This window comes from Prionailurus viverrinus, chromosome D2 (genome assembly GCF_022837055.1).
Source record: "Prionailurus viverrinus isolate Anna chromosome D2, UM_Priviv_1.0, whole genome shotgun sequence".
NCBI classification, from domain to species: Eukaryota; Metazoa; Chordata; class Mammalia; order Carnivora; family Felidae; genus Prionailurus; species Prionailurus viverrinus.
This window is the reverse complement of record NC_062571.1, coordinates 32,048,855-32,062,639: the sequence shown is the minus strand read 5'-3', so window position 1 is coordinate 32,062,639 and position 13,785 is coordinate 32,048,855. Positions and strand designations below refer to the sequence as shown.

The window sequence follows — 13,785 nt, the reverse complement described above, 5'->3', positions numbered from 1 at the left end:
AGTGTGCTGAAGTCACCAGCCCAGCCTGGGGTAGGGCCCTCCTCGCCAAGCTCTCTGAACACAGCCAGCAAAACACACACACCTAGAAACCCAGGGGATCCTGGGCACGTGTCAAGGAGACAGGAGCTGGAGAAGGGAGGGAGGGAGTACAGGTTCTATGTTTTTCCAAGTTTAGAAAGAAAACTTTTTAAAGTAAACAGAGGCTGCTGAGATTTCGACACGGCCCAGCACCAAGCCTGGTAAATATAGATCTTCAAAAATAAAAAAGAGACGCATGGGGTGACCTGCCCACTCGGACTGAATTAAGTGTGAGGTCATGGCCCCATGCTCCAGGCTGCATGCCAGCAGCCCGGTCCTCACACAGCTCTCCCTGAGCCCAGCCAGGCCCAGCAGGAATGACAGCTCGTTGGCTTCCAGGCTTGGTGATTCAGGGACGGGAGTTTGGAGGGATTTTCATTTCCACATGGCTCCGTCTTTTGCCTCCCTAGCCCCCTTCACACTACCGATGAAACCTAGAAAATGACATCTCCCGAAAACCCCCCATGCTCATGGCAGTTACGGTGGGGGAGTACTGACTCTCCTCTGGTTTTACCCATTGAGACCCCCAGGATTTCTGCTAGGGAGATCCCACTTCAGTACATGAGTATAGAGCTCACAGACAAGCAGATGTCCCGCCTAGAAATAACCAGAGCCCCCTCCCCATGCTCAGGTGAGGGTGTGGGGCATCTGGTCTGTGTGTGAGACGGTGTCTGCACAGAGCCTGAGAATGATGGAGGAGAGAGCTATCAGTGTGTTTCCCAGCAGGAGTGTGAGGGCCAGGTGCTCACTGGGTGTGGGCAACCACCTGCCAGCCTGACTCCGTGAGGATGAGGCAGTGAGACACGCACACACAAGTTGGAGAGACAGTAGGCACTGAAAGTTAAAGGCACACGGGACAGAAACAGACCAATAGTGTGTGTGTGTGTGTGTGTGTGTGTGTGTGTGTGTGTGTGCGCGCGCGCGCGCGGGCGCGTGAAAGAGAGAGACAGAGACAGAGACAAATATATAGACCCTAAGAAGAGACTCCAGATTCCCAAAACCTCTCCGGGGTCTCTCCACCTCTCGTGCCAGAAAGGAAGAGCAAGCTCGGGTCAGCGACCGGGCCATAGGGGAAGAAAGAGCTCAAGCCCAGGGCGCGCACCGCCTCCTGCTCCCCGGAATGCCGCCGGCCCCTCGGGCCCCCTGGGGCCAGCCTGACTCCCGGGCACCCCGGACACCTCGCGCCCCCGCGCTCCCGACCTGCACGCACCTGGGGTCCGGCTGCCCGCGGCGGCGCAGAGCGCCCAATGCAGGGGCAGCAGGCAGGACAGCAGCGTGCGGAACGGAGCCATGTGGCCGCGCGCGGACGCGGGCCCGAGGGCGCCCGAGCCGCGGGCTCCGGGCTGCCGACGAGGCTGGAGCGCGCCCCGGACTGCCGAGCGCGGGCCGACCGTCCTCCGCCTGCTCCGCCGCCGCCGCCGGCCCGCCGGCTCCAGGTCCCCCGCGCCACCGCCTGGACCGCTGGCTCCACGCGCCCGAGGCTGCCGGCGGGAGAGCGGAGCGGCCGACGCGCCAGCGCCCCCCGTGCCAACTGCCGCGGGCCGGTCGGTCCGCCCGCGCCGTGACGCTCGGGGACGCGGCGCGAGCCGGCCAAGGGGGCGGCGGGGCGGGCGGGCGGGCCGGGGGTGGGCACGCTGGCGGGGCGGGGCCGGGCGCGGGTCGGACGGGGGGCGCTGCGCGGCCGGGGCGGAGCGCGGGGCTGGGGAGTGCAGCGCCGAGCGGCCCTGCCTGATCGGAAGTGCCACGCGGAGCCAGCCGCCTGGGCTCCCCCGGAGTGACGGTCCGTAGCCGCTTTCCTTGTCCCCTCTGCTCCCCTTACTTGACCGCAGGGCCCACTCTCCAGAGCCACCGGGCGGAAGGGATGTCCAACTCCGTTTGGGTGATGAGACGGTGACCACCTCTCCTTCCCTAGAGGGGGTTTCTATCTCCTTTCTCTCCTAGTGGAGTGGATGCCCTCCACTAACTTTATCTACCCGTTTTGCAGACCACGCCTCTGGGCCCCCAACTGCAGGGAGTGACCTGAGTCCGAGTCAAGAGTGTGGTTGAACAAGGTGAGGAGAGAGAGCCCTCCCTGGCTTTGTGCTTAGACAGACCTGATTGGAATCCTAGCCGTGAGCCTCCCTGGGAGAGTTAACTATAGCACGCACTAGGTGTTCCATAAATAAGGCACCCTCCACCTCTGGCACGAATAGCTTCTCCGCGGCCCGAGGTGGGAACAATCCAGAGGCAGGGACGAGTGTGGATTGCTGGTTTTGCAGTGTTGCTGAGACCAGTTCAGTAGTCGGGGCAAATAGCCCAACCCCTGCTTCACTGTATAAATGTGTTCCTAACAATTTGCAAATGAACTGTATTTCAAGTAAGCCAGAGGTGGGAATTGGAGAAAGGATTTTTTTTTTTTTTTAAGAACTGTGGAATAAAGAATCTTTGTATACAGTGTATAAAGACCCCTAATCTTTCTGCTTTTGAGTCCAGACATTTTGTTGTGGGGCTTTCTTAAAGGGAGGCCAGCTTGCGGGTGGAAATTCTCTAAACACACTTCTCTGGGGAATCCCTGGATCCCCTGAGAGAGGACTTGGGTTCCTGCACTCTTCCCAGTCTGCACCCTGGTTAGGCTCTGAATACCTTCCTGCCTTGTGGACAGAGACCCGGATTCCTCAGGATTCCTCATCCTCGGTATTGGAGGGCCGGTGGGTTTCTGAAAGCAGGTTCGGAGAGCTGACGTGGTGTCCCAGGTCACATAGCTCATTTGCAGTGGGGCTGGGATCCCAGTCTAGTGCTGAGCCAGAGAAAGAGACAAGACGAAAGGTCAGTAGACTATTCAAGGCTGAGCTTTGCCAAACCCAGTCTGTGACCAAGGGCAAGTCATTTTCCTCTTTGGGCGGCGGTACCTCATCTGTCAAAGGGGTAACCACGAGGCTCACGGGAGTCAAGGCAAACTCTGACGTCCTGTGGAAATGCAGAGCATTTTCTATTCCAAGGAATACCAAGAGAATTCCAAGGAATTCCAAGAATTCCAAAGAATACCATCCAGTTATTTGCAAATGGCACCAGCAAATCCACACACGTATATATATTTATTTGAAAGAGACTGTGTGCGTGCGCACACACAAGCAAGGGGGTGAGAGGGAGAAAGAATCTTTTAAAAATGTTTTGTTGATTTTTGAGAGTTAGAGAGAGACAGAACGTGAGCGAAGGAGGGGCAGAAAGAAAGGGAGACACAGGATCCTGACGTGGGGCTAGATCCCACAACTTGAGAGTCACGACCTGAGCCGAAGTCGGACGCTTAACCCATGGAGCCACCCAGGTGCCCCTGGAGAAAGAATCTTAAGCAAGCTCCACACTCAGCACAGAGCCCAATTTGGGGCTCTATCCCACCACCCTGGGATCACAAACTGACCTGTATTAAGTTCAGGAAAAACAGAGTTCCTTTTTCTCATTCTTTTGGGTCCTTTAAGCTCTGTTAAGTCAAGAGCCAGACTGTGGTTTTGTGTGTGAGGACAGATGGAGCAAGAATGTGTGTGTGTGTGTGTGTGTGTGTGTGTGTCCGTGGGAATGTGGAGGAGGGGCTATGAGGTGACCAGGCTGGAACTGTCTCCATTCTGCCCCCCCACAAATCCACTAAATAAGCTCAGGATAAAATGACCTTCCCTTCTCAGGGTCTCAGTTTTCCCAGCTGCAGAGTGGGGGCCCTATGGGGACAGAAGGGAAGAGTCACAGTATATGATGGCTGACTTTCTCCCTTGCCATCCCAGAAGCTTGCCTAGCCCCCTCCCTGAGCCCCACCCCATTCTTCCTGCCTTAGACTTGGTAAGTCAAGAGGGACAGATTGCAGCTGGGACCCCAGCAGCCTGACTCATGAGCAGCGGGCTGGGGCCTCCCCCAGAGCCAGTCCTGGCAAGCAGAGAGCAAAACCTCACCCCGGTTCTCTCCCCCCGCCCCCTTCCCTGGGGCTATAACGGTTGCTTTTGTTGGCCAGTATTGTATGTCCAGGCTCTTTTCCACTGAGGAACCCTTTGTTAGGAAGAGCGGACAAGGGAACATAACTCAGAGTCTGGGCAGAAGGTGGAGGAAAGGGCTGGGTGTCAGGCCCCATTTCTGGAGGTGAACAGGGCCAAAGCAAGGAGGGAAGTTCTGGGTTCCCTGACTCTCACCTTGGGATTCTCGCACAGTGGAATACGGCTTGGGTGTTTCTCTCACTGATGGTTCTCCAACATTTATCCAACGCTCCTTCTGTCCAAAGCGCTGGCAGCGGAGAGGGATATGCAAAGAGCTTGCACTGCACAGTCAGGAGCCAATTGGAAGATATGACAGGTGCACGAGAAAGCCTGAAAACCGGGTAAGACAGGAAAAAGGAGAGTGCTCTGGATGAAGGCGCGGAGTCATCGGTGAGCGTTATGGGGATTCCAGAAGGAAAGGGGCTCAGGGCAAGTTCAGTGGAAGACTTGGGTCCAAGCCAAAGCCCATAGTCCTTGGAGTACACCATGGTGCCTGCACAGGATTCTCGCACCCGCATCCCCGGAGAGGTCACATGGTTCTGTTTGTCTTCCTTCATCTTTTTTTAAAAATGTTTATTGAGAGAGAGAGAGAGCGCGCGCACGTGTGCACACAGGGGAGGAGCCGGGAGGGGGGAGAAGGGTGCGGAGAGAGAATCCCAAGCAGGCTCTGCACTGTTAGCACGGAGCCTGACAAGGGGTTCGGATTCACGAACCGTGAGATCATGACCTGAGCCAAAATCAAGGGTTGGGCGCTTAACCAACCAAGCCACCTAGGCACCCCTGGAAAGGTTTTTTAAAAAGATAAAAGGAAGGGGCTCCTGGGTGGCTCGGTCAGTTAAGCAACCAATTTCAGCTCAGGTCATGATCTCAGTTTGTGGGTTCGAGCCCCGCATCGGGCTCTGTGCTGACCGCTCAGAGCCTGGAGCCTGCTTCGGATTCTGTGTCTCCCTCTCTCTCTGCCCCTCCCCCGCTTGTGCTCTCAATCTCTCTCTCTCTCTCTCTTTCAAAAATAAACATAAAAAAAGATAAAAGAAAGGGGCTTCTGGGTAGCTCAGTTGGTTAAGCATCCGCCTCTTGATTTCGGCTCAGGTCATCATCTCAAGGTTCGTGGGATTGAGCCCTGAGTTGCGCTCCTGGCTCACGGTGCAGAGCCTGTTTGGGGTTCTCTATCCCTACGTCTCCCTCACTGGCAGAAGTGCACGTTCTCTCGCTCTCTCTCAAAAAATAAATAAATGAATTTTAAAATAAATAAATACCTTTCTGCTGTGAAAACTAGAGCACTTACAGAAAAGTGCCACCTGCTTGTTTTTTTACAGAGGGGTAAACTGAGGCCCAGAAAGCAGAAGTAACTGCCATGAGACCTCAGAGTGGGTTCGTTCAGGGGCAAGATAACACCCCAAGACTCCTTGCTCCTGGTAAGATGATCCTAGAATACCACCCTGTTGGTTTCTCCACTCCCCGCCCCCACCCACCGCAGGACCTTGGCCCTTTGGCTACTCATCGTTGGCTCCCACCTCATTCCTAAGGGAAGAAGAAAGCTGTGGATCCCTTCCTCCTGACACCTGAGAACCACAGTCCCACTAAGAAGTTCTAGGCCAGGGGCGCCTGCTGGCTCAGTCGGTAGAGCATGCAACTCTTGATCTCAGGGTTGTGAGTTCAAGCCCCACCTTGGGTGTAGAGATTACTTAAAAATAAAAAATCTTGGGGCGCCTGGGTGGCGCAGTCGGTTAAGCGTCCGACTTCAGCCAGGTCACGATCTCGCGGTCCGTGAGTTCGAGCCCCGCGTCAGGCTCTGGGCTGATGGCTCAGAGCCTGGAGCCTGTTTCCGATTCTGTGTCTCCCTCTCTCTCTGCCCCTCCCCCGTTCATGCTCTGTCTCTCTCTGTCCCAAAAATAAATAAACGTTGAAAAAAAAAATTTTTTTTAAATAAATAAAAAATCTTAAAAAAAAAAAAGTTCTAGGTCAATAGTTCTGAAATCAGGGTCCCCCAGACCGGCAGAATCAGCATCACTTAGGTGTTATAAATGAGAATTCTCAGGCCCTACCCCAGACTTATTCAACCAGAATAGGGGGCGAGGCCCAGCAAGCTTTCTCAAACCCTCCATGGATTCTGGTGCATGCTCAACATGAGGATCACTATTCTAAGCAAAGCTTTGCAAATCAAGGCCCGATTAGGATGAGAACAAACTCACTGAGGACCTGTGACCTGCTCCTCACTGAAGGCTGCCACCCTCACCTCCTATCCCCAGCTTCTAAAGCTTCGGCTTGAGCGGTATCTGAAGTCTGGGTCTGGACACAGCTCCAGGAGCATCCAGAGCAACCAGAGACCATGCCTTGTGGCCCTTCTCCGCATCACCCTTCTCCTCCTCCTCCTCCCCACCCCCGCATTCCCTCTGCACATTTCTCGGCGAGTGTCTAATGACCGTATCTAAGAGACCCGGATGGGTTAAGTTAACCACAGTGATTTGTCATACATTACAGAACAGCTGACACCCCCGAGACCGGCTGAACCATGAGATCAGTTAGAAACAATGCTGTTTGTGCCCTGTGTGTAGATGTCGTATGGTTGTGGTTACTGCATGGTGAGGGGTTCAGGGAGAGGAGGTCTCCTCGTCCTAGTAAGGAGGGATGCCAGAAAAGCCAGCTGTCCTTCCAGAATTCTGTTTCTGCCATTCACTCTCCCGAAACTGTAGGTTTATAATTGCAAATCAAAGTCCAGCGCAGCCCCTGATATTGGCCCCTTGGGGCTCAAGAGAGGCAGGCAGACAACAGAGACCCTCTCCTATTTCCTGGAGCCCCTTGGTTGTAATAGAAGGTCTTAAAGAGATTTGGCAAGGACTCATTTCTCACCAGCCTGTCTTCTAATCCTGGTGTCTCTTAGATGCCATGGTGGCATCCTGCCAGCAAAGACGGGCCAGGCCTCCATTCCCGTCCTTTCTCTAGATCAGTTGGGTTATATGTAACCAAATAAATAAATATGGCTTCATTTATTACCCCACGTAATATAGAATACTGAAAGAGACCTGGGCATGCCCAGTTAATTTGGCAGCCCAACAGACTCACCCAGTACCCTAGTTCCTTCCTCCTTCTGCTCTGCCATGTTTGCAGTTACTCTTGTCCCCAGGCTTGTCCCCTCTTAGTCACAAACTGGCTGCATCATCGGCCAGCCAAATGCGCATATTCACCAACTGCAATGGTGACCGGAGGCAACGGAAAAGGGAGTTCTTTCTTGTCCCCTCTTTCAAAAATTTTTATTATGCAAATGTTCAAACATAACACGAAAGAAGACAGTAGCATGAAGCTACCCCCAAACCCCCCTCTGGCCCACATTTACCCACAGCTCAGCTTCGGATCATTATTAGCACAAGACTGGTCTTGTTTCATTGTTACCCCCTTCCCACCACACATCCTGGTGGGATTTTTTAAACTTTACATCCAAATTAGTTAGCATACAGTGAAACAATGATTTCAGGAGTAGATTCCTTAATGCCCCTTCCCCATTTAGCCCATCCCCCCTCCCACAACCCCTCCAGCAACCCTCAGTTTGTTCTCCCTATTTATGAGTCTCTTCTGTTTTGTCCCCCTCCCTGTTTTTATATTCTTTTTGTTTCTCTTCCCTTATGTTCATCTGTTTTGTCTCTTAAAGTCCTCATATGAGTGAAGTCATATGATTTTTGTCTTTCTCTGACTAATTTCACTTGGCATAATGCCCTCCAGTTCCATCCACGTAGCTGCAAATGGCAAGGTTTCATTCTTTTGATTGCTGAATAATACTCCATTCTATATATATACCACATCTTCTTTATCCATTCACCCATCGATGGACATTTGGTCTCTTTCCATACTTTGGCTATTGTCGATAGTGCTGCTATAAACATGGGGGTGCATGTGTCCCTTCGAAACAGCACACCTGTATCCCGTGGATAAATGCCTAGTAGTGCAATTGCTGGGTTGTAGGGTAGTTCTATTCTTAGTTTTTTGAGGAACCTCCATACTGTTTCCCAGAGTGGCTGCACCAGCTTGCATTCCCAACATCCTGGGTTATTTTAAAGCTAATCTCAGGAGTACCTGGGTGGCTCAGTTGGTTAAGCGTCCAACTTCGGCTCAGGTCATGATCTCGAGGTTCATGAGTTCAAGCTCCACATAGGGCTCTGTGCTGACAGCTCAGAGCCTGGAGCCTGCTTTGGATTCTGTGTCTCCCTCTCTCTCTGGCCCTCCCCTGCTCATGCTCTGTCTCTGTCTCTCTCTCTCTCTCAAAAATAAAATAAAACATTAAAAAAATTTTAAAGCAAATCTCAGGTATCACCTCCTGTTTAGTATCAGTAGCTAAGAAAGACTTACTCGTCTTTAAAAACAAAAACAAAACATCAACAACAAAAAATATAGTGCCTCTGTCACATCTAACAAAATTAACCTCAACTTCTTAAAGTCATCTTATATCCGATCATTGCTTAAATTCCTCCACAAAAATTTTCGTCTTCTTCCATTTTGTTTTGAAGGCACGGATTGTTCAAATCCGGGTCCAAAATAAGTTCACACAATGTGTTTGGCTGACGGGTCTCAGAAGACTCCTTTAGTCAAATCCATGGGTGGGCAACCTGCACGTGGGGCCAAACCCAGCCCACGGCCTGTTTTTATAAACACAGCCTGCCACCTTCACTTGTTTACATATTCTTGGCCTCATTTCATGCTACAAAGGCACAGTGGAGTCGTTTCTACAGAGCCAGGATGAGCCACAAAGACTAAAATATTTATTACTTGGCCTTTACAGAAAAAGTTTGTTGACCCCTCATCTAAATAATTCCCCTATCTTTTTTTTTTCCTCTCCAGTTTTTGGTTTGAAGAAAGGAGGACATTTGTCCCACAGAATCCTGCGTTTTCTGGTGCCCCTTTTGAGGAGCAAGGTAGAGGTTTCCAGAGCAACCCCCCCCAGCCCCCCCCCCCCAGCATTTACCTTGAAGTCTTTTTTTTTTTTTTAATATGATTTATTGTCAAGTTAGCTAACATACATTGTATACAGTGTGCTCTTGGTTTCGGGGGTAGATTCCCAGGATTCATTGCTTACCTACAACACCCAGTGCTCATCCCAACGAGTGCCCTCCTCAATGCCTATCACCCACTTTGCCTTTGAGTCTTGATACCCAGAATCCCTCACAGCCAATCCCTGACCAGGCCCGAGGCCCTCCTCGGAAGCACATGGCTGCTCGCGAGATGCCCTCCCAGCCCCCGACCCGGATCCTCCCCGCTCCATCTTCTAGCTCGTGGTCAGCATCTCACAAGCACGCCCCCTGTCCCAGCTCTGTGCTGGACACCAGGGACCCAGAGGTGACCATGGCAGACCGGTCTGTGGGTTCTGAGCTCCTCATCTACTGAGGGTGCTCCCAAGCTGGGAGGGAAGCACAGGTGCCATGAGGGCACAGAGAAGGCGTGCCAAACCTACATTTGTGCAGTTGGAAAACGTTTCCTGGAGGGGGGTGCCCAGGGGCTTGTGGGGAGGGTGGTGCAGGATCCAACCTCAAAGGGGCCGAAAAGCTGTGTTAAGGGATCTGGCCCATCCAGAAGGCTCTCACAGCCCCTGGAAGCTTCTATGAGGGGGCGGGAGCAGCATTAGGATTGAAAAAGCGAGTGAGATGTAAAATCTGCTCTCAAGTTCCTCACTCCCGCTGAGGCATGAGTCACCCATGGTGGTGCACTGGGCTATTTCGAGCCCAGGGGGTGAAAGGGTCAAGATATAGTGTGAGGGGTGCTTGTAATAGTGTTTTGTCTTGTCAAGATATATCAAATATATATTTTTAATGTATATCTTTATATTGTATTTCATATCATATAATCTGTTTTAATGTATAATTTATGTATCCTATATTATATACTGTAAATTATGTAATGATATGATTTTTAAGTGCACAATTTATTCGATATTTAATATATAATTTTATTCATATATTGTTACATAGTTATTAAATTATGTATCAATATAAAATATAGACGTATATCTTTTTCATGTTTATTTTTGAGAGAGAGGGTGCACACCCATGTGCACGTCAGGATGGTCAGTTTGATATGAAATCTTCTGGGTGTAAGCCAGATGCTTTGTTTAAGCTGCGGGGGAGGGTCTGTGAGAGGGAGACAGAGGACCCAAAGCGAGTTCTGAGCTGACAGAAGAGAGCCCCGTGTGGGGCTCGAACCCACGAACCCTGAGATCATGACCTGAGCCGAAGTCAGATGCTTAACCGACTGAGCCACCCAGGTGCCCCCAGACATATATCTTAATATGTATTTGACATATTTCAGAAAGGCGGGATATTCTTCTAGGTCCATATATTTTCTGTGTAACGGGATACGCAACAGGGTAGCCTCCTAACGATGGAATGGAGTCTCTGAAATGATGCCTCGGAGGTAGTGCCTTTTCTCTCTTCACCCAAAGCCACCTTTGCTCCAGTAGGTTGCGCTGGGCTATGGCCCCTCTTGGAGCTGGTTTCTAAATGTGGAAAATGAGACTAGAAATATCTATCTCCCGTCAATGATGGCTAAACACAATGCCAGCCATATTTCTGGAAGCCCTTTGGGGAGCCGGGGCAGAGGAGGCGTAATGTTACTGGCATTTTGCTTCCTTCTTAGCCCTTAAAACGGAATGCCCGGAGTGACTAAGAGTCCTCACCCTCTGCCACTCAAAGGTCAGGTGGGTGGGAGCTGAACCTACATTTGCTCATTTCCAGGATGACCCACCCTCTTTCAAACAGGGGCGGGGTGTGGGGGGGGGGGGGGGACACACAGGCACCTGCACTTTGCCAGTGGAAATCTTGCCTTCCATCGGCACTGAGCTTTCACAAGCCCCATCTTCAAAATCGTCAGGAGTCAGCTGTGTTCTCCAAAAGAGGGACAGGCCTTTATTGAGCACTATGTACGAGGTACTGGGGGAAGCATTGCCCGGGCCCCGGGGAAACGTCAGCTCCTCGGGTGACCTGAATGTATGCCTGCTGGTGATTCCAATGGTGAAGGTGGTGGTTTGTATGACGTCTAACATTTGCCCAGCGAGAGAAAAACCTCAGCTGGGACGCCGGGAGGCCAGGGTCCTGGTCAAGGCTCTGCTGCTGACAGGCTGGGGAGCTCTGGGCAGTCCCCTTCCTGCCCTGTACCGTGAGCGCGGGGATGAGATCACCTCTGCGGTGCCTCTGAGCCCCCACCACCCATGACTCAGCCCCCAGGGCTTTGCACACCCTGTTTCTTGAGGCTGGGTGGCTTTTCCCATGCCTCCACCTGGCAAGCTATACCTCCTCCTTCAGACTCTCTGTCAGCAGGCACTTCCTCCCTGGACCCATTATGACACATGTTACTTTTTTTTTTTTTTAATGTTTACTCATTTCTTGAGAGACAGAGACAGAGTATGAGCTGGGGAGGGGACACAGAGAGAGAAATCACAGATTCTGAAGCAGGCTCCAGGCTCCGAGCTGTCAGCCTGGAGCCCAACGCGGGGCTCGAGCTCATGAACCATGACATCATGACCTGAGCCGAAGCCGGCCGCCTAAGCGACCGAGCCACCCAGGTGCCCCGACACATATTTCTTATGGAAGCATTTCTTATACGCTTTCTTTTTTTCTTTTTTTTTTTAAGTTTATTTATTTATTTTGAGAGGGAGAGAAAAAGCATGAGTGGGGGAGGGGCAGAGAGAAAGGAAGAGTAAAGAGAGAATCCCAAGCAGGCTCTGCAACTGACAGTGCAGAGCCAGATGTGGGGCTCGAACTCATGAACTACGAGATCACGGCCTGAGCCAAAGTTAGATGCTTAACCAACTGAGCTACATCGGCGCCCCTTCTTATAAATTGTCTTAAGGGCAAGGCTCAGGTGTTGTCTCATTAAGACCTGGCACACAGTAGGTGCTCAATAAAAGTGCGTTGTACTGGATAGCACTGAGGTCCCTTCCCTCCGCCCTCTACCCTGGGTGAGCGTCGCTCTCCTAAGGGCTAAATCGTTCTTGCAAGAGTCTGAACCCCTCACCGTGAAGGCCGGGAGGTGAAAAAGGATATAGGTCTCCAGGGATACTCAGGCCTTGGGAACTAACTGAGGCTTGATACACATCATCTCACCCAACAGCTGATGGTGACACCCTTGCGGTCGCCATTAGTCACTCATCCGCCACAGGCACTTCTGTTCTTTTTATAACTCCAGGCAGTTGGGGCCCTACACCTGCCCCACATTTATGCTCCACAGGCTTCCGAGATCTGCTTTTTGGCAAGACCTCCAGATCAATTAGCCGAGTCAGTGCTGAGAAGTTGGGAGGTTTGTGGGGTGGGAACCGGGTCAGAAATCCCTCCCAGACACCAAAGAGCTACTTAGGGCCAGTGGCGTTGAGCCTGGTCACGGAGACCAGGAAGACCAGGTCACAAAGAAAGCAAAGTGCACAGAGAATTAAAGCACACGGTGAAGATCCAAATCCAGAATGAGCTATAAAAGGGCTGCAGATTGCACGTTACAAGTCCCCTCCGAGTCCCCTCCAGCTGGCGGGCCGAGAGGAAGCTTCCTCCCACTTGGCCGCGACTGACCTCCACCGAATGTTCCAAATAGGTCCACATACCTCTCCCGGCCCCGTGGCCCAGAGAGCAGGGCAGCTGAGAGATGAGTCCTCCCTGGAGGCAGCCACACCCAGTGACCTCACTGCTCACTACTGAGCTGTGAGCACCAGGAGGAGGCAGAAGGCCCTGGGGAGTGGCTTCTAGAAGGAGCACCTCTATCCAAGGACAAATGGCCCAGAAAGCCAAACACAGGCCGCAGCTTAGCTCTGGGGCCACATGGGTTTATCAGTCACCCGAAGAAACGTCAGTAGCCGCTGCGCATCCTGTGTTTGGGTGCCGAGCTGCCCTGTAGGGGTCTGGGCTCGACGGGAAATGCCCAGAGTGGTCAGCTGTCAGCTTTGGGGACTCCTTGGCCGTGCCTCCTCCCACCTGCCCTGAGCAACAGCCGAAGTGACATTCAGGCACACTGTTTTCCTTCTGCCTCCAGCCCCGTTGCCTCAGTGATAGGAAGGATGGTGAGGGACCGTTACTCCTCAACCCTCCGCCACCACTTGGGCGGCAGCATCCCTGGGGTCTTCTATCCCCCATGGGGCCCTTGTTCTTCTCTCTTCCAGAAAGCCACGTCTCGCGAGCGCCCACCCTCACAACTGCAACTATAAAGAGCTGTAAAGGTCTGAGATGTTACCCTCCTTGGAGGCTAATCCACTTTTCCAGAGGAAGATGCTAACCGCCTGGGTCAGAGACCAAGGACTTTGTTGTTCACGGCGCAGCGGGCAGCGTGAGCTTCCTGTTCCCTCGCCCCCAAGTCCCACGGGGCCAAGCCGGAGGCGGGCCCTGGTGGGTGCTGTGACCACAACGGGTTTGTGCCACAGCTGAGGAGCCTTGAGTCTAGGCAATGCCAGTCTTCTAAAGGGGCTGCTAGCAGACAGCCAAGAAGAAAGGCAAGATCGTTATCTTCCGGGGCCATTTGTTACGCAAAAGTCCTCAAAAATATAGCCCAGAACCAGAGCTATTCAGGAGACAGACGGGGACCCATTGGAATCATCTCCCAGCAGATACTGTGGAGGTGACGTAAGCCTCTGAGCTGAGCAGAAAATGGGCATCTGTCGCCATAAGTGCAAGGGCAGTGGGGAGCTACGTCCTTTCTTACCCTTGGCCGAGCCCTGCCTTGGACTAGATCATTGGGAAGCAGGGTCTGAGAC

General features: G+C 52.4%; 1 protein-coding gene across 9 annotated transcripts in view; it reads right to left on the bottom strand.

Annotated features, from left to right (window-relative positions):
- ADAMTS14 (ADAM metallopeptidase with thrombospondin type 1 motif 14) overlaps positions 1-13,785 on the bottom strand; it is a 115,615-nt gene that overhangs the window by 81,189 nt on the left and 20,641 nt on the right. For 5 of the 9 annotated variants that reach the window (XM_047825603.1, XM_047825609.1, XM_047825611.1 and 2 more), the window contains 2 exons: positions 4,230-4,403; positions 2,701-2,854 (listed from right to left, as the gene is read on the bottom strand). In XM_047825603.1, the coding sequence (XP_047681559.1) occupies positions 2,701-2,824 (124 nt within the window). In that variant the 5' untranslated portion in view covers positions 2,825-2,854; positions 4,230-4,403. Of the gene's footprint in view, positions 1-1,288; positions 1,636-2,700; positions 2,855-4,229; positions 4,404-13,785 lie in introns of those variants that run through there. The other 4 variants (XM_047825607.1, XM_047825608.1, XM_047825606.1 and 1 more) reach the window with 3 other exon arrangements.